Source organism: Aegilops tauschii, chromosome 1 (genome assembly GCF_002575655.3).
Source record: "Aegilops tauschii subsp. strangulata cultivar AL8/78 chromosome 1, Aet v6.0, whole genome shotgun sequence".
Lineage (NCBI taxonomy): Eukaryota > Viridiplantae > Streptophyta > Magnoliopsida > Poales > Poaceae > Aegilops > Aegilops tauschii.
This window is the reverse complement of record NC_053035.3, coordinates 482,679,514-482,698,463: the sequence shown is the minus strand read 5'-3', so window position 1 is coordinate 482,698,463 and position 18,950 is coordinate 482,679,514. Positions and strand designations below refer to the sequence as shown.

General features: G+C 47.4%; 3 protein-coding genes across 13 annotated transcripts; 1 reads left to right on the top strand and 2 right to left on the bottom strand.

The window, feature by feature from the left end:
* Positions 1-922: 922 nt before the first annotated feature.
* LOC109754717 (putative F-box protein At5g55150) lies at positions 923-3,012 on the bottom strand. Its single transcript, XM_020313627.4, has 2 exons — positions 2,885-3,012; positions 923-2,483 (listed from the first exon to the last, which is right to left on the bottom strand). The coding sequence occupies exon 2, from the start codon at positions 2,476-2,478 to the stop codon at positions 1,264-1,266; it is 1,215 nt and encodes a 404-aa protein (XP_020169216.1). The 5' UTR covers positions 2,479-2,483; positions 2,885-3,012; the 3' UTR covers positions 923-1,263.
* A 152-nt stretch (positions 3,013-3,164) lies between these two features.
* Positions 3,165-4,713, top strand: LOC109754719 (ras-related protein RABA1f). Its single transcript, XM_020313628.4, has 2 exons — positions 3,165-3,565; positions 4,144-4,713. The coding sequence occupies exons 1-2, from the start codon at positions 3,348-3,350 to the stop codon at positions 4,574-4,576; spliced, it is 651 nt and encodes a 216-aa protein (XP_020169217.1). The 5' UTR covers positions 3,165-3,347; the 3' UTR covers positions 4,577-4,713.
* A 511-nt stretch (positions 4,714-5,224) lies between these two features.
* On the bottom strand, positions 5,225-10,282 carry LOC109754715 (probable E3 ubiquitin-protein ligase ZFP1). Of its 11 annotated transcripts, none has more exons than XM_073501923.1 (10): positions 9,929-10,277; positions 9,267-9,322; positions 9,114-9,162; positions 8,273-8,615; positions 7,790-8,185; positions 7,260-7,559; positions 7,126-7,160; positions 6,226-6,324; positions 5,967-6,122; positions 5,225-5,698 (listed from the first exon to the last, which is right to left on the bottom strand). In XM_073501923.1, exons 4-10 carry the CDS (start codon positions 8,556-8,558, stop codon positions 5,564-5,566), a joined length of 1,407 nt encoding a protein of 468 aa, XP_073358024.1. In that variant the 5' UTR covers positions 8,559-8,615; positions 9,114-9,162; positions 9,267-9,322; positions 9,929-10,277; the 3' UTR covers positions 5,225-5,563. The 11 variants fall into 11 exon arrangements, with proteins under 11 accessions (XP_073358024.1, XP_073358027.1, XP_073358021.1 ...); XM_073501926.1 differs by having other exon boundaries at positions 7,790-8,176; positions 9,130-9,162; XM_073501920.1 differs by having other exon boundaries at positions 7,790-8,615; positions 9,929-10,282.
* Between the last annotated feature and the right edge of the window lie 8,668 nt (positions 10,283-18,950).

Sequence of the window (18,950 nt, the reverse complement as noted above, 5' to 3'; positions counted from 1 at the left end):
GAAGATGGAGAAAAAAGGCATATTAAAGGAAATATTCAGCAAATGGAGCGGGTGCGCAGATGATTTTACTTTTCAAACAAAGTGTACTCAATTAGGTGCTTGCAGGATTTTCCTTTAGTCAACCAAATTTGTTTAAATCTCACGTGCAAATGACTCAATGTTTTTTTCAAATGGATCATGCGATCCTTTTGCGGAAAAAAAAACACTCTTCATTAGGAAACCCCTATTAGATGTTGGGTGTGTTATACCCCTTATTTAGCCATGCTGTGGGTTGGAAGACAAGATTAAGTTTTCATTGATTGACTGTTATTAATGTTTTAAATAAATAAATAATTTATATAATTTATAGACTGTGGTTGATAAATTAATATTTAATATAATAATAAATTTTCCAGCAGATATCTTGTACAATTGTTTTGAAATATGTTTCAAAATCCATAAAAGGGTCATAAAATGTTCTTGCAGCTTTTATGGTATTTTGACAATTAAAAATATTCATTACAAAAAAATTATCTAGGAACATGTCCCACCGTCTAATGATTGCTTTGACAGGAAAAAAATGCTCCATACATGAAAAAGTTATTGAAATATGTGCTCAAGCCACACTAACAGCACAACTGCGCAAAGATCATCACAAAAGATAGCTAGTTCAGCTAAAAACAAATCTACAACTACAGGGAGTCACACACCACCATGCCAAATCATCGGAAATTACAAAAAAGACCACGACCGCTTTAAACATCTTCCATACGCACAATAACAATCAGAGTACCAGTTGAAGACCAATGCAGTTCTTTAAAAAAAAAGACCAATGCAGTTAGCAGCTTGCACATTAACGACCATGATTAGTTCAGAGTACCAGTATAAGACTGTAACTAACAGAGTAACCTAGTTCAGATAAAATAGACCACCATGTCAAAGATACAGAGAAGAAATTATGCATTTTGAGATTTTTAGTAGGCACAGGCAACAGCCACAGTACACAGTTAACAGCTTGCATATCAAGCACCACAATTACTAGTTCAGACAAGTACTAATACACAGGCACTTAACAGAGTAACCTAGTTCAGATAAATTACTACTAATGCATTTCATGGCTTGCATGGGTTCCACTGAACACCACATCAACTACCATACATATACCACGGTCAGATAGGTAACATGTGAGCAGCTTGCAAAAAAACCACTGAACAACAACAGCTATGGCACGGTCAGATAACCTAGAAGCAGCCTGCATAGGGATAACAGTATAACACCTCCGCTTCAGTCCTGCGGGAAGAGCCATGCTGCCAGACGCATCTCATCGCCACGCTTCCAGGAAATATCTGGATGAACAGAACGGACCCTGTCAGATCTTATGTCATATGTGCCGAAAGAAGTGTTCTCCTTGTCATAGCCATACTCCACAAGATTCTCCTCATCATCATCCAAGAAAAAGATGTGACCATCGGGGATCCCATACTGAGACAAGGACAAAACCCTGGAGCACCTTCGCCCTAGAAGCATGAAACCCCCCAAAGCCGACACCTTGACCCACCGTGAATGCTCAAAGTCAGCCTCAAAAACCTCAAAGCTGCTCTCTCTGGCAACAACTTTGCCACGCACTCCAGGTCCAGGTACCTGGCACCAAATCGCCCTCCGAACCATCAGCAACGTCCCATGCCCTTCAACCAGGTAGAGCTTCTTGCAGGGTATAGTGTTGTCATCGAACACAACTGGATACCATGGCTCACCCTCAATGACTTGTCCAATCCGAGAGACCTGCGGATCGCCGGTGCTTTGGTCCTGGCTGATGTTAACCACAAGAAGGTTCTCGTCCTTGGCAATGGCGTAGAGCTTTCCCTGGTAAAATGACATGTCTTCGAACCGCTTGCACCGATCGTAGGCGCGTACTGACCACGACAAGGCCCCTGGCTGGCACATGAGAATCTGACTGGTGTGTCCAATGCCGACTAGTGCAGCAACGAGAGTTGGCGAGCACAGGATTAGCTTACTTATGTGCAGCTTCTCAGATGTATTGATATGCATCCATGTAGTGTAAGGGTCCGCATATTTCACCGTGCCGTCCTCTGACCATTTGGCGACTGCATTTGGAGGCCGAAGCCGGACATTGGAGAGAAGAGGGAGCGTCACTGTTTCCCTAGAGAATGGGTCGACCAAAAAGCAGCCGTCGTCACGGGGGAAGACGAGCCAGTTGCCACAGGCACTCTGATACCCAGCAAAGCCGCAGCCAGGGAAGCGGAAGGGCTTGGTATACGGTAGGCTGTAGAAGGTGCCATCCGGCAGCGCGAGCAGTGGCAGTGGTGGGGGCAGCAGCTGCTGCCGCTTCGCGGCGGCACGCCACTGTGGGCACACCGCAGCGAAGCGGGCGCGGTCGGCGTACGTGGGGAGCAGGCGGAGCACCAGGCCGGCCAGGTCGAGCGGGATGGACGACCACGACAGCGCCGGCTGCGAGTGCGGCTTCTTCTCCGCTGCCATCTGCCCTGCAAGCGCAAAGAAACAACATCATCAGCGACCACTGCCCTTTCACCAAACACCAACCATTCCAACCAAACACAGCGAGCAGAATCACGGCACAGAAGCAGCAGCAGCAGCACTTCGGTTGCGCAGAGGCAATGCGTCGAACACCTGGCGCGCACGGCTCGCGAACGCGGCGGGAGCTGCGACGGACGGATGGAACCCCAGTCCCAGACCCACACCCCGCGTGAGCAGGAGAGGAAGCCCGAGATCAGAGGCGTCCCGTCGCCGGAGCAGGCGTCGATCTTCCGTAAGCGCCGCATGGCCAGAGGCACGGCGGGCGCACCCGGCTCCCAAGCCCTCCGAGCGAGCGAGCGAGCGGGAGAGGAATGCGGAAGAGGCGCGAGGATGAGGGGGAGTCACATACCAGAGAGAGCAGCGCCGTCGTCCCGGTGCCGTAGCTGGGGTCGTCTCGCCGTCCGCGCCGGCGCCGCTCCTGCTGCCGCTGCCGTCAGTGGAGTGGAGTGGAGTGTGACTGGCTCCTGGCTTGCCGAACGGGAAGGACCGTGCGAAGTGAACCGAGTGAGCGCAGCCCAGGCCCATCCAGTCCGTATGGGCTGGGCTGGGCCGCCCGGTCGCTCAGGGCCTACCTACATTTCTCATTCCCCTTGGGCCCAGGCACGTCGCGTCAGGTCGCTGGCGGCTGGCGCGGCGTGCGGCCGACTAACGGAGCGGAGCGGAAGGCACAACAACCACGGCCGCGATACGATCTATCCAGCCAACAAGAAGCAGCAGCAGCAGCACCAGCAGCAAGGAGGAGAGGCCGACGCCGCCCGCCGCCCGCCGCCCGCCGCCGACGAGGAAGAAGAAGGCGGCCGGAGGGGAGGGAGATGGCGTACAGGGCGGAGGACGACTACGACTACCTGTTCAAGGTGGTGCTGATCGGGGACTCGGGGGTGGGCAAGTCCAACCTGCTCACCCGCTTCACCCGCAACGAGTTCAGCCTCGAGTCCAAGTCCACCATCGGCGTCGAGTTCGCCACCCGCAGCATCCACGTCGACGACAAGGTCGTCAAGGCCCAGATCTGGGACACCGCCGGCCAGGAGAGGTAACCCATCCCCCCATCCATTCCAACCCCCAGATCCATTCCTCCCCTCCCTGCCCTGCCGTTACAGCAGCCGCTGTGTCATGTGGATCTCATGGCCCCTTGTTGTCGGCGATCCTTGGATGCTGCTGCTGCAGCAGCACACGCTGCTGTGTTCGATTCAAATGCTCCACTGAATGTCGAGATTCGGTTTGGCATTGCCTCGATCCATACATAGCTTTCCATGGCTGAGCAGCCTGACCATGCTTCAGGTTCAGGGTATCACATTTTTAGCAATGTGCTGTTGCAACTGAAGATTGTGTAGGGCCAGGAGATGACCCTGATATAGACTGTACATGCAATCCAGCTGTTAGAGAGTAGAGCATATGTGCTTTGGGGAACATGCTTGCTGGTTGACGAGGAAACATCTTGTAGCCATCAATTACAACTCCTGTGCTGAACAATTTGCAATCATCAATTAGACACAGGAACCTTTTAATTGAGAGCGACTAATTTAACTGCCTGGGTTCAGTGAGAGCGACCATACATGCTCATTTGCTGTTAAACTGCTACCCGCACCGGCGACTGATCATCGTCTGCAGGTACCGGGCGATCACAAGCGCGTACTACCGCGGGGCGGTGGGCGCCCTGGTGGTCTACGACGTCACGAGGCACGTCACCTTCGAGAACGTCGAGAGGTGGCTGAGGGAGCTCAAGGACCACACGGACGCCAACATCGTGATCATGCTCGTGGGGAACAAGGCGGACCTGCGCCACCTCAGGACCGTCCCGTCCGAGGACGCCAAGGCCTTCGCCGAGCGCGAGAACACCTTCTTCATGGAGACGTCCGCCCTCGAGGCGATGAACGTCGAGGACGCCTTCACCGAGGTGCTCTCGCAGATCTACCGCGTGGTGAGCAAGAAGGCCCTCGACATCGGCGACGACCCCGCCGCGCCCCCCAAGGGCAAGACCATCAACGTCGGCTCCAAGGACGACGTGTCCGCGGTGAAGAAATCCAACTGTTGTTCGTCTTAGCTCAAGCATCTTATATACTGTAGGGGAGGGCACTATGTTATTGCAGTCATAGTCCTCGTTTGTATTCATGCGCCATGAACCATATCCCAGTGTTCATTTTGCCATGTTTGATATATTTGATTCGTTCAGGACTACAACTTTTGCTGGTATAGTTTAGGGATTTGAAACTGTGAGTGAGGTTATCGCGAATTTCTTACAGGCCTTTCCTTGGATGTTTTCTACCTCTTGGATATGTGTATTCCTGAGTCTGATTGTTCACACAGTTCCATTTCGTTCAGGGGATTTGTCATGATAAACTGTTACTGTACCAATTTTTTTGGCTGACTCCCATCATGAAAACTACAGTTAAAAGCCAAAAACTATTGCTAGACTATAGGTTAGGCAAAATTTGAGCTTTTAGAGTTTGGTTTATAAGCCAAAAAAACATAGTATATTTTTCTGCTTTTGGCTTTGCCTTTTGGCTTATACCATCATGTAACAGTATCCAGTCAAAAGCCAAAGCCAAGAGCATAAAAATAGGTGCTTTTTTCGGTTATAAACCAAACTCCAAAAGCCAAAGTTAAGCCTAACCAAACACCCCTATACCGTAGAAACCGAAACTGCAAAACCAAGTAAACCATTTTTTTTTTCGAAACGGAAAGAAAACCATATAGAACATCCAGAAGAAAGAACCATTTGAGTTCTCAATTCTGATTTTTGGCAAAGGGAAATATATAGGTCTAATTACAATGTACAAATAGATAAAACGGGCAATAGGAAAACCATGATGAGAGAAGTTCAGGCACCATGGGGGGGTCTAAGAGCAGTCTAGGAAATGAAACCATTCTCTGGCTATACAGTTTTGGGGCAGGCTATGTCCACAACAAACCGAACAGGAAATTACAGGTAAATAACACAATCATCCAACATCTCTTATGTACAAGAAACTGAGCTGAATCTCAGTCACTGCTGCGGCAAATGGTTTATTGGCGCCGGTCACCCGCTGCTTCACTCTGCTGGCAAAGCTGTTGCCTTGCAGATGGGGCACAAGTTCTTCACCATCAGCCACTGCTTGATGCACGCCTCATGGTACTTGTGACCGCAGTCGAGGGTTCCTACAAGGTCTCTCGCCTCAAACTCCTCCTGCAAAGACACGGAACAAACACGCTTTAGAAACCAGAGACGGGCATTGACAGCAAAACTGTATATCTGGTTAATCTAGCCGTTGATCGTGACAAAGGGGCGTTTTGACTGTTCTAGGTAAATAAGCTGCTTCTAAAAAGGATAAGGAGTTACAATATTATTACTATGTAAATGTTGTCAGGTTAATTGTTTAGTACAGTACAAAACTTAGAAATTAAGATCCAGTGGTGTTACTAACACAAGAGATAGAGTGTGTAAGGGAAAATACCTGGCATATGATGCAAGCATCCTTCTCCACAGACTGATCGGACCCGCGAGCTGCCCTGGGAACAACATACTGATGTACCCTCAGATTTTGATGGATGTACCTTTCTGGCAAACCGGTATTGACATCTCCAATCTGTTCTTGCAATGCTAGAAGGTCCTGCAGGAGAGCAGGACCGCATTTTAACAGTTACATACATGCAAACCCGCGAAAGTGTCTGCGAGAAACTCACAATCCAGTGAGTTGGTCATCTGCTCCATACCTCATAGGTCATGCTGTCTATATCTAGCCCCATATCCCATTGTTCGTCAATAAGATGTATTGCATCATAAAATGTTGACATAGTCGCCATAGCAGCTTGCTGTATGGGCAGATTGATTACATCAGATAGCCATACTCCAAAGGAAATCACTCATAAAAAGTAAGCCCAGTCATATACTCCCTCCGTTCGGAATTACTTGTCTCGGAAATGGATGTATCTAGAACTAAAATACGTCTAGATACGTCCATTTCTGCGACAAGTAATTCCGAACGGAGGGAGTAGAAATACAGTATTAGTGAGGTACGGATCGCAAATTTTAATGTCTGTAGATACTAATAGAGGCAGTAGGCAAGCAAGACAACAGAAACATGATAATCACTTATCACAGCAATGGAAAAAAATGGTTTCATTTGTCTTGGCCAAAATTAAGGCATGCTATTCATGCAACACAGATTGCAGGGGAAAATACATATGGTAAAGGGCTCACAAAAAATGTTTAGGTAATTTGATTTTCTAAAACTTGATGACAGGCATATTTTGAAGATTTCAAGTAAAATAAATGTGCAGCACTTCAGCAACCAAGGGCAATAATTGGCAATGTTTTCTTGAAAAAATATCCCAGAGATCTTTTATGACTAAATTCTTACATCAATTGATTACTCTTTGAAAACGAAATTGTGTTTCCACCATAAGTATGAAGCATGCGTATCCTTGCAGAATCAAGGATTCAAGTCCAAATTATACATGCAAACGGGTAATACATCTTCTATGCCTCACAAGAAACAGCAGGTAGACGCAAACAAAGTATCCAAGGAAGATATTTTTTCCAGCATTAATTATGCAATTAAAGCTACATGCATGCTATCATTCCATGAGAAGAATTATGGAAATGTGAATCACCTGAAGAAGTCTTAGACTCCCATTGTAAACTTGATCTGTAAAAAATGCATGAACTGGAGGTCCGTTAGTATGTCCAGAACTGGAGAAAGGCAGACATGGATCCCAGGTGAACGCCCTTCGAGAACGATTTGCACCTTGCACCATTCCAGCAGGATTTGGACCTTGCACCATTCCAGAAGGGTTTGCACCTTGCACCATTCCAGAAGGGTTTGCACCTTGCACCATTCCAGAAGGGTTAGCACCTTGCACTACATTGCTCTGACGCTGAGGCCCTTGCATCTGAATATGATTAAGCATAGCAGGAGTTTGCGTGCTATGCACAGGAATCTGGTTGAAATGAGGTAAAGGCCCATGAAAAGTAGCAGAAGGGCCAGCTTGATAGTCTTGAAGACTACCATTTGGCATGCCCATTGTTCCTGGATGAGCAAACTGACCTGTTAAAAAAGCAATACTTTCGGTTACCTCTCCACATCTCACTCACAGAATTATATCCTATAGCCAGGCCATAACTTATAAAAGGTTAGAGTTAATCTAACTAATGAAAACTACCAAGAATATAAGCCACTAATTATTCAATGAAAACTACTGACAGACATAAAAAAGTGCCTTGAATCATCACTTAGCAAAACAATTTCACTTTTATTAATCAAGAAGGTTTACTTACCTGAAGGATTGTGGAGTGCATTGTTGTATGCCCAGTGTGGGACTCCGTCAGCAATAATATTTGCAGGGTGTGTAGTCCATGCATTGCCCTGGACCATGTGACCAGCTGGAAATACATAGTTACCATGACGCGCCAATGCTGGGTGAGTAGCCATTGGTGTTGCCCTGTTCGGTCCATCAGCAGAAGAGCCATTTGGTGCACCATGTGATTCAAATGAAGCACCCCATGTCCCTTGTGCAGGATTCTGAGGCACATGAGCAGATGAACTCGAGCTTGCAAATCCATGATCAAAATGATGGCCACTCTCGGTTACAGCATTCCTCATTTTCATGGATTCTCTGGCAGCATCACCAAAACTGCTACTGCTGCCACTCTCATCCCTAGTTCCTGTGGCAACTTGATGATATGAAGGTGAGGGTGGTGGATTGCCCTGTCCAAAACTTGCATGAGGAACATATCTGTTCACAGATGGTGTTGGCATACCGGGATTGTACATAGTCGATGGGTAGACAAAACTCGGATCAACGCCTCCATATGGGTATAAATTCTGAGCATGCTGGCGCTGATTATTAATGCTCTCATAGTAACCCCGTGAGTCACGGACTCCATCACTAGTAGTATTTCCTGGAACTCCAAGAGCAACTTGCACGCCCTGATTGGATAAATTACTCCCAGTGCCACCATTACTGTAATTTTCAGGCTGAGCTTGTCCTTCCTCTGATTCAAGATTATCACCCTGATGTGTCCAACACATATTTCTATGTGGCATGATGCCAACCACAATTCCCTTGCTTATGGATCAACAATGCTTTTTCATTAACTCTTCCTGCAAATCAGATTAAGTAAATATGGTCAGCAGTCAGTCCAAACCCTGTAAGTCGACATGCAAAATGCGAGGAAAACATGTTTTCTTAAGTAGTCGTGGTACAGGACAAAAACTTCACAGAGATATCAATTTGGCAAGAACAGGCATTCTTCAGCTGTAGATAAGGCTTAGCATCAGCAATCTTGATGAACATAACAGAAAATTGTACACTAATTGTGGAGGATGAATGGACACAGATCTAGTGCCAGCATAAGAACATACACAAAGCATAAAATTCAACAGAGCATTAAATGAATAAAATTGGGACGTATGAGTTTCACATGTTTTAATCTCGTAGCATTTTGGAATAGTTTGCAGAGGAATAAATTATCATCATAAAAATGGAAATGAGGTGTAAATTTCCTGCACAGACAAGGATCAACCATAACATCATTAATTGATTAAGAACAAACATGGAACTAATAATTAAACATGATGGCAGATTTAGAACTCAATTACTCTGCTCAGGCAATACCCTTGGGTCTTGGTAATCTTCCAGGCTTAAAACCTGCAATAATAAAATCAAGATGAGGGTCAGAACATACAGCAATTGGCAATTGAAACAGCTTGCTGTCACTTAGACGAAGAGTAAAAACAAGAGTGTTTGGCCACCTGAAAATCAGACTGATGTGTATTATTAAGCAGTTCTACCCTGTACCGACTGTTCACTGCAAAAAGCCAAAAACAGCAGCATTAATAGCTAATTAACTACGCTCGCTTGTCCAGGCACATCCCCCACCCGAATAATCTGCATTCATACACCATGTTAGTTCATCAGTGACTAATCTAAGCCAGCACGCTGTGAAAACAAATGCCCAGCCAAGAGCACTGCATGTATGATGCAGTCCGGTGCCCACACCACGGTTGCAGAAATCAACAGAGACCCGCAGGCCACTCTAGCGGCGCTGCCGTCACACAAGCAGCCGTTTCAATTCTGAACGGCATCAACCAAAGCATAAACACATATTCAGACAGCAGCGCCTCCTGATCCCGAATTTCAGAAACACGGTCCAAGGATGAAATGAAAAACCTCTACGACAATCAATCTCGTGAAATCCGTTAACATGGCTCGAATTCCAGCGAAGATCACTGTCCAGTTCAACGAGCAGCCCACTGCCCGGCTCGCCTCGAGCTGAGAGCTGCTCCCCCCCATTCGCTCTAAAAATAAACCGCCCGCGGCAACCGAGTGCGCGCGGGCGGATCTAGAGGCGCGCGCAGAAATCCTAGAGCCCAGTGGGGCTTACCTAGCCACGGGTGAGAAGGGACGAAATTACCTCGGAACCCGTGCCCGGGAAATCCGGGCGCGCCGGCTGACGCAGCGAGGAGGGACGGCGATTTGGAGGGGCGCGGCCGAGGATGAGCAGGGAACGGCGGCGACGGCGAGAGGGCAGTGGACGGCGGCCGGACCGAACGGGGCGGGGCGGCAGCCGGGTCGGGGCGGGTTGGGGCGGGTCAGGGGGAGGAGGGCGAAAGGGTACGGGAGGAAGAAGAGGAGGAAGCCATGGGGCGGCAGTTCGTTCGTATTATGGCCACTGACTCTCGGTGGACGGCGGCATTCCGTTAATTAAATAGACGAACGAATTACCATAGGGGCAAAAACTGATGAAATGAAAGTACTAAAACAGCCCTATGTGTTTTCTTTTTCCTTACGCTGATCTAAGTATTTTATTTGAGAAAAATATATTTAGAGTTAGTAATCCGGCGGGGGGGGGGGGGGGGGGGGGGGGGGGGGGATAAGGAGGGGGGAGAGTTGGTCGACGGCGGCGGCATCACCGGGATCTGGACGTGAGCCCCCTCCCCCCCTCCCCTGCGTCGCTCCGTTCACCCCTTGCTCCATATCGTCGCGCCGTCCCTGTCGTTGTCCCACCTCGCCGCCTCAATCGCCCCCGCCCGGAATTTCGTCCTCCTCCCCCTTCCGGCTTCTGCAGCTGCCGCCCCGCCCTGCTCTGTTCGACCGCCGACTCCTATCCTCTCGCCGGCACCGCTGTTCCCCGCTTCTCTTCGCCGCGCCCCTCCCAACCGCCGTTCTTCCTCGCTGCCTCAATCGACCCGTCCGGATTTTCGGGCATCGTTCCCGAGGTAACATCATTTCTTCTCACCCGTGGCTAACTAAACCTCACTGTGCTCTAGAATTTCCGTGTCCGCGTCTAAATCCACCCATGGGCATTCGGTTGCCGCGGGCGGTTATTCTTGGCGTGAGTGGGGGGAGCAGCTCTCAACTCGAGGCGAGCATGACAATAGGCGCTGCTCGTTGAACCAGACGGTGGTCTTCACTAGGATTCGATGGCTAGAGGAAGAAGGTGGATCTCTATTGTGCGGTGGTGGGGTGGACTGGAAGGAGGGGGTGGGTCTCCATTGCGTGATGGTGGGGTGGACTGGAAGGATGGGCACGAGAAAGAGGGGGTGGATCTCCATTGCGCGGCGGTGGGGTGGACTGGAAGGATGGGCGCGAGAAAGAGGGGGTGGATCTCCATTGCGCGGCGGTGGAGTGGACTGGAAGGATGGGCGCGAGAAAGAGGGGGTGGATCTCCATTGCGCGGCGGTGGGGTGGACTGGAAGGATGGGCATGAGAACAAGGGGGTGGATCTCCATTGCGCGGCGGTGGGGTGGACTGGAAGGATGGGCGCGAGAAAGAAGGGTGGATCTCCATTGCGCGGTGGTTGGGTGGACTGGAAGGATGGGCGCGAGAAGGAGGGGTGGATCTCCATTGCGCGGCGGTGGGGTGGACTGGATGGGTGGGGCGAGAAGAAGGGTGGACGAAAGTCTAGAGAAGAGGGGAGGGGTGTTTGGCGGTGGGAGGTTTAGAAGAAGAAGACTGGCATAAAATGAGGAGCCAGGTGTATGAAGCGTGAAAAGGAGTCGGGACCAGGCAACACTTTACTACCGCGGCACCGATCTTTTTATTTACCTATTCCGTCCTGGCACATTGCCGCAGGCGCACCCCCGGCAATGAATGCATTTTCTTAGCTCATACCTCGACGAGGATCGGGTAATTAAACTTGGGAATACAAATGTCTAGCGCATTGGGGAAGCAATTAAATTTTAGACAAAACAATTCTCTTGGTGTTTTCCATTTTACGGCCCAAAAATGTTTGCATTGGCTTCGATCGATTCGAGTTATGCAAAAAAGAAAGAAAATGCAATTCCTTTTTCCGGTCGGTGCGGGGAGGAGGGCAAAGACGTACTTTCCAACCACGCGGGTAACCGGTGGACGTGAGCAGGACATATCTTTTCACCCTCACCGATAAATTAATACTAGCAAAAGCAAAAAAAAAAGGGAAAACAATAAACACACACGGCGTTAATCGATGAGCACGAAGATAAACATCGGCAGCCCAACGCCACGCAGTGCATTTCGTCGTCACGCACGCACGGCGTTACTGCTGTCTATCCATGCAAAAAGCTTCCGTTTTCCCCGCACGTTTCGACCCCAACAAAAATAGGTTGCGCGTCGTCGTGGAGACGCTTCCTCGTCTCCCCGGACACGTGGACATGCTTGTAGAAAGTCAGAAACGCATGCACGCTTTCCAGCCCCATCGCCGCATGCGTTCGCTCCGGGGCCAAAAGCCGCTCGCGCGAGTACAAATCTACGGCTGGACGTAAAGCACGTGACGACGGGGGAGTGTTGGCGCACGTGACGACGGGGGAGTGTTGGCTGGGTGCGTGGCGGCCGAGAGCCTCGGGTTGTTGGGGATGCGTCGCGTAGGGAGCACCGGTGAGCCATGCATGCATGCACGGGCCATGCGACCAAGGTGACGATGCACAGATGGACGGGCGGTGGATGAATAGATCGAGCAAGCTGGCTTGCACGTAATGGCATCGGACAGCTAGCCGCGGCAACGGCTCCGGCTTGTCTGACTACCGTTTTTACACCTTTTCGCTTGTCCCGGGGCACAGGTGAAGCGAGACGCGGCCCGATCGGTTTGTTGGGGATACGTCGCGTAGGGAGCACCACCAGGCCATGTACGGGCCATGCGACGCAGGTGACAACGGATGGATGGATAGAGCGTGCTGGCTTGCACGTAATGGTAGTATCGGACGGCTATCCGGCCACGTCGATCGCAACGGCTCCGGCTTGTCGGACGTAGCGTTTTTGCACCTTTTCGCCTGTCCCGGGGCGAGCGGGCGGCCGGATCAGGACGCCACCCTCCACGGCCCGGCGCCAACGGCCTCGGCGGCGAACCCGAGGAACGGCACCGGGTTTTCTTCCTCCCTTTTTCCCGCGCGCGCGTCCGCCTCCGTTGCAAGGAAGGGGCCAGGAACCCGGGTCGCTGGCCTGCAAGAAACGTTCGATGGTGTGCACCGCATCTCCGGCTCAAAGCTACTTTGTCCAGATCGCCTCCCCCGCCTCATGTACAATTTTTTTATGGGGTTCTCAGATAGGCATGTGCGGTGGCGGAGCTACCCAAAATTTGTTGGGCGGACCGAGGTGGGCCGAGATGAAGAGAACACGTATCTTTTTCTCTCTCAAGAGGGCCATGTTTCTTTATACTCTTCATTATTTAGGCCATGGGCTGGGCGGGCCATGGCACATCTGGCCTTGCTGTAGCTCCGCCGCCGGTGCGCATGTGTGACATGACTCTCCTCTTGAATAGGAGTTCTTCTCACTCATGCAATCGACTACAAGCACAAGATTTTGCGCCGGGATGGGCCAATAGTTAATTTTTCATGTGAATATTAGCCATGCCGGGTTTTCTCTTACCCTTGTATATGAACTTTTCTTTTTCAAAATCAGTGATTTTTATTTCATTTGATGATTATTTTAAAATTGGATTAACATTTCTCAAATTCGTTGAAATTTAAAAAAAATTAATGAACTTTTTTTTAAATCCGATGAACTTTAAAACTCGATTAACTTTTTTCAAATTCAATGGCCTATTCTAAAATCAAGAAAACTTTTTTCAAATCCGATGATTTTATTCAAATTTGGTGAACTTTTTTTTTAAATCCGATGAACTTTAAAACTCGATTAACTTTTTTCAAATTCAATGGCCTATTCTAAAATCAAGAAAACTTTTTTCAAATTCAATGAACAGTTTTTCAAATCCGATGATTTTATTCAAATTTGGTGAACTTTTTCAAAATCAATGCATTTTTCAAAATTGATGAACTTTTGTTTTTCAAAATCAGTGAATTATTTTTAAATTCGTGAACTTTTTTGAAGTTTGTGTTTTTTTTAAACCGTGAACCTTTTTGAATTCATGATTTTTTGCAATTAAGTGTACTTTTTCAAAAGTAAACCATTGACTGACGAACCAAATGTGCCCTAGCACGTGAGTGGTGAAATGGGCCGGCCCATTCCTGCACCTAGTGGGTGCCAGAACTCCTAACCGGCGCATAAGGCGCCGACTAGGAGCTCCCATACGAAATGGTAGCTCCCCTCCTATTTTCCCGTGTGGGTTGGGAAATAGACACCAAATGCGCACGCCCCCGATCGGTCTCTCATAGATGGGTCGGCCTATATTACCGATTTTCACGTGCCACTCTTCCACCGGTTTTGCGAAGGTTCTAAAACATTCCCTAAATCAATTTTCTTTTTTATGTGTTTTCTCTTTTATTTTACATTTTTTATGATTATACTTTTTAATATTTTCATTTTAAAATTTGGATCATCTTATGAAATTCAGGAACATTTTTTGAAATTCGCAAATATTTTTTGAATGTGTGAGTAGTTTACAATGTTTGAGAACAATTTTTTGAATCGATGGACATTTTAAAACTTTGGGAACAATTTTCAGAAAAGATTTTTAAATTTGTGAACTTTTTTTAATAAGCGATTTTTATTTTTTATTTTTTAATGTGCTATCATATTTGAATTTAGGAACTATTTTTGAATTTTGGGATTTTTTTAAATCCATTATTTTTATTTCTGAAATTCATGAATATCTTTTGAATCGATAAACATTTTTTAATCCCGCACTACCGTCATGTGCCACACGCCTTCGTCTTCTAGCATTCACAACCATGCGATAGTAGCCTAGGGTTTGTCCCCGTGGGGCTCCGTTGACGGAGTGTATGTCCAATAGGAAGAGGGAGAGGAGGGCGGAGGAGGAACATGTGAAGAGGTGCAATGGCATACGACAGATGGTGGCGAGGAACGACGGACAATGGGGCCAGCGATGGGTGAACCGATTGTGGCGCCGACGGCTGCTCCCCTTTGTCTCTATTTTCTCTTGTTAACTCTAGAAGAACGAAGAAGAGAGAGCGACTGGTGGTATGTAAGGGTTCCGATCCAATATATTTTGCTGGCCTTCAGCAGTAAATCCTGGGAAAAGTAAAAGAAAAAGGTAAAAGAATAGGAAAAATAAAAACACTAGGCACTTGAGGATCTTTAGTATGCAGCACCGAGAGTTGTAGAAAAGGTAAAGGTGTGACTACGCGGTGTAGGATATAGCTAGCGATGGGATAGGGGCGAAAGTATGCATCGTAGGATATAGCCATGAACAAGATAGGGGTGGGAAGGTATGTCGGATGCACATAGGATTGCCAAGGGTGGGTAAGGACCGGAAAGGGAGGGACAAAATGGGGTTGCATGAATATATTTTGATTCACTAACATTTTTTGAATTTTAGAGCGAAAATTTAAATTCGTGAACATTTTTGAATCAGCGAATATTTGTCGGACTACCGTTTTCCTCCTTTTTGCTATCATGTGCCTCTCTTCCTTGGACCGGTTTCTTTTTATTTATCTTTTACTATCATACTTTTGTTTTTCTTTTCTTTTTTCCTTTTTTCCATTTTAAATTCGGGAACGATTATTTAAATTTGCAAATTAGAATAGATTTTTCATTTTCCTTTTCTTCTTCTTCTTCTTCTTCTTCTTCTTCTTCTTCTTCTTCTTCTTCTTTAATATAGATTCCCAGCCCAACGCCACGCATCTGCATTTCGTCCTCACGCACATACGCACGTCGTCACTCCTCTCTATCCATCTACCTCCACCAGCAAAAGAGCTTCCGTTTTCCTCGCACGTTTCGACCCAAACAAAATAGGTTGCGCGTCGTCGTGGACACGCTTCCTCCCTTCCTCGAGGCCTCATCTTCCCATACACGTACACGTGCTTGTCACCTTACAGAAAGTCAGAAACGTTTTGCTCGAAAAAAAAAGTCAGAAACGCATGCACGCTTTCCAACCCATCGCCCCGGGTCCGGCCGCATGCGTGCGCTCCGGGGCCAAAAGCCGCTCGCGCGAGTACAAATGTGCGTCTGGACGTAAAGCCCATGACGACGGGGGCGTGCTGGTTGTGTACGTAGCGGCCGAACGCATCGGGTTGTTGGGGGTGCGTCGCGTGGGGAGCACCGGTAAGCCATGCATGCATGCACGGGCCATGCGACGATGGACGGACGGGCGGTGGATGGATGGAGCAAGCTGGCTTGCACGTAATGGTATCGGATGGATATTATATCCGGCCACGTCGATCGCAACGGCTCCGGCTCGTCGGGCTAGCGTTTTTCGCTTGTCCTGGGGCGAGCGCACGGCGGACGTGAAGGGAGACGAGGCCGGATCGGGACGCCACCCCCTGCCCGGCCTCGGCAGCGAACCCGCATGAACGGCACCGGGTTTTCTTCTTCCCTTTTCCCCCGCGCGCTCCCGCATGGCATGGCTCCGTTGCAAGGAAGGGACGAGGAACCCGGGGCGGTGGCCTCCGAGAACAACGTGGCGCAAAGCTACTTTGCCCCAGATCGCTGTCCCCAGCGTCACGTACGAATTTTTCATGGGGGTTCTCGTATACATATGTGTGACATGACACTCCTCTCCGAATTAAAAAGGAGAAGTTCTTCTCAGTCATGCAGTCAGTTGCCGGCCCATGATTTTGGGCCAGGACGAGCCAATAATTAATTTTCATATGAACTGAATATTGGGCCATGCTGGGTTTTCTCTTACCCTCCTATATGAACTTCTTTAAAAAAAATGATGAATTGTTTTTCAAATCCGACCAATATTTTTCAGGTTTGATGAACTTCTTTCCAAACTTGATGAACTTTTTTTTCCCAAATTCTTGATTTTTTTAAGTTTGTTAACTTTTTTTAAAACCCATGAAACTTTTAAATTTTTTGCAAAATAAAAACGGTCTTCTTTAAAATAGTTTTTTTCCTTTCAAAAGTCAATTGCTGATGGATGAACCAAATGCGCGCTGGCGATGGACCGCATCGCGAGTGGTAAAATGTGCTGGCCCATTGCTGTAGCTAGCGGGCGCCAGAACTCCTAGGCGACGCATAAGGCGCCAACTAGGAGCTCCCATATGGAACGTTAGCTCCTATTTCCCGTGTAGGTCGAGGAATAGACACCAAATGCACACGCCCCCGACTGGTCGCTCATAAATGGGTCGGCCCATATTAGCGATTTTCACGTGCCACTCTTCCATCGTTTTTGTGAAGGTTCTAGAACTTTCCCTAACTAGTTTTCTTTTTTATGTGTTTTTCTTTTTCCTGCTTTTATTTTCTTTTTAATTTTTCCATATCAAAATTAGGATCATCTTATGAAATTTGGGAACTTTTTTTAAAATTCACAAGTTTTTTGAATGCGTGAGCACTTTACAAAGTTTGAACAATATTTTTAATTTCATGTCTTTTCTGAATTGATGAACATTTTTTAAACTTTGGGAACAATTTTTAGCAAAGTTTTTAAAAAAATTGAACATTGAATCAGATATTTTTCAAAAATTTGGGAACAAAATTTGGAATTTGCTAACATATTTTGAATTTTGGGAACAATTTTGAAATTCATTATTATTATTTGTAAATTCATGAATATTTATTAAATCAATGAGCTTTTTTGAATCCCACACTACCGTCATGGGCAGCACGCCTTTGACTTCTGACATTCACAGCCGTGCAACATCAGCCTAGGGCTTGTTCCTATGGGGCTCCTTCGACACAGGGTAGGTCGAATAGGAAGAGGGAGAGGAGGGTGGAGGAGGAAGGGGTGAGGAGGAGCGATTGGCAGATGACAGATGGTGGTTAGGAACGACAGACGATGGGGCTATCGTTGGGTAAACCGGTGGAGGCAGCAACAACTGCTCCCCTTCTTCTCTCTTTTCTCTTGTTGACTAGAAGAACAAAGAAGAGATAGCGACTGGCGCTATGTAATGGGCTCTAACTCATTATATTTTGCTGGCCTTCAGCAGTAAATCCCAGGGATAGTAAAAAAATATATCCAAATGCTAGGCACTTTATATCTTTAGTATGCAACATCGAGAGCTCTAGAAAGGGTAGGGGTGTGATTACATGGTGTAGGTTATAGCCAACAAAGGGACATGGCTGGGAAGTATGCAACGTAGGATATAGCTGAAGGAAATATGCCCTAGAGGCAATAATAAATTTATTATTTATTTCCTTATATCATGATAAATGTTTATTATTCATGCTAGAATTGTATTAACCGGAAAAATGATACATGTGTGAATACATAGACAAACAGAGTGTCACTAGTATGCCTCTACTTGACTAGCTCGTTGATCAAAGATGTTTATGTTTCCTAGCCTTAGACATGAGTTGTCATTTGATTAACGGGATCACAGCATTAGGAGAATGATGTGATTGACTTGACCCATTCCGTTAGCTTAGCACTTGATCGTTTAGTATGTTGCTATTGCTTTGTTCATGACTTATACATGTTCCTATGACTATGAGATTATGCAACTCCCGTTTACCGGAGGAACACTTTGTGTGCTACCAAACGTCACAACGTAACTGGGTGATTATAAAGGTGCTCTACAGGTGTCTCCGAAGGTACTTGTTGGGTTGGCGTATTTCGAGATTAGGATTTGTCACTCCGATTGTCGGAGAGGTATCTCTGGGCCCTCTCGGTAATGCACATCACTTAAGCCTTGCAAGCATTGTAGCTAATGAGTTAGTTGCGGGACGATGTATTACGGAACGAGTAAAGGGACTTGCCGGTAACGAGATTGAACTAGGTATTGAGATACCGACGATCGAACCTCGGGCAAGTAACATACCGATGACAAAGGGAACAACGTATGTTGTTATGCGGTTCGACCGATAAAGATCTTCGTAGAATATGTAGGAGCCAATATGGGCATCCAGGTTCCGCTATTGGTTATTGACCAAAGAAGTGTCTCGGTCATGTCTACATAGTTCTCGAACCCGTAGGGTCCGCACGCTTAAACGTTCGTTGACGATATAGTATTTTTGAGTTATGTATGTTGGTGACCGAATGTTGTTCGAAGTCCCGGATGAGATCACGGACATGACGAGGAGCTCCGGAATGGTCTGGAGGTAAAGATTAATATATTGGATGATATGGTTAGGCCAAGGGGTCAGGCCCACGGGGCTATAAG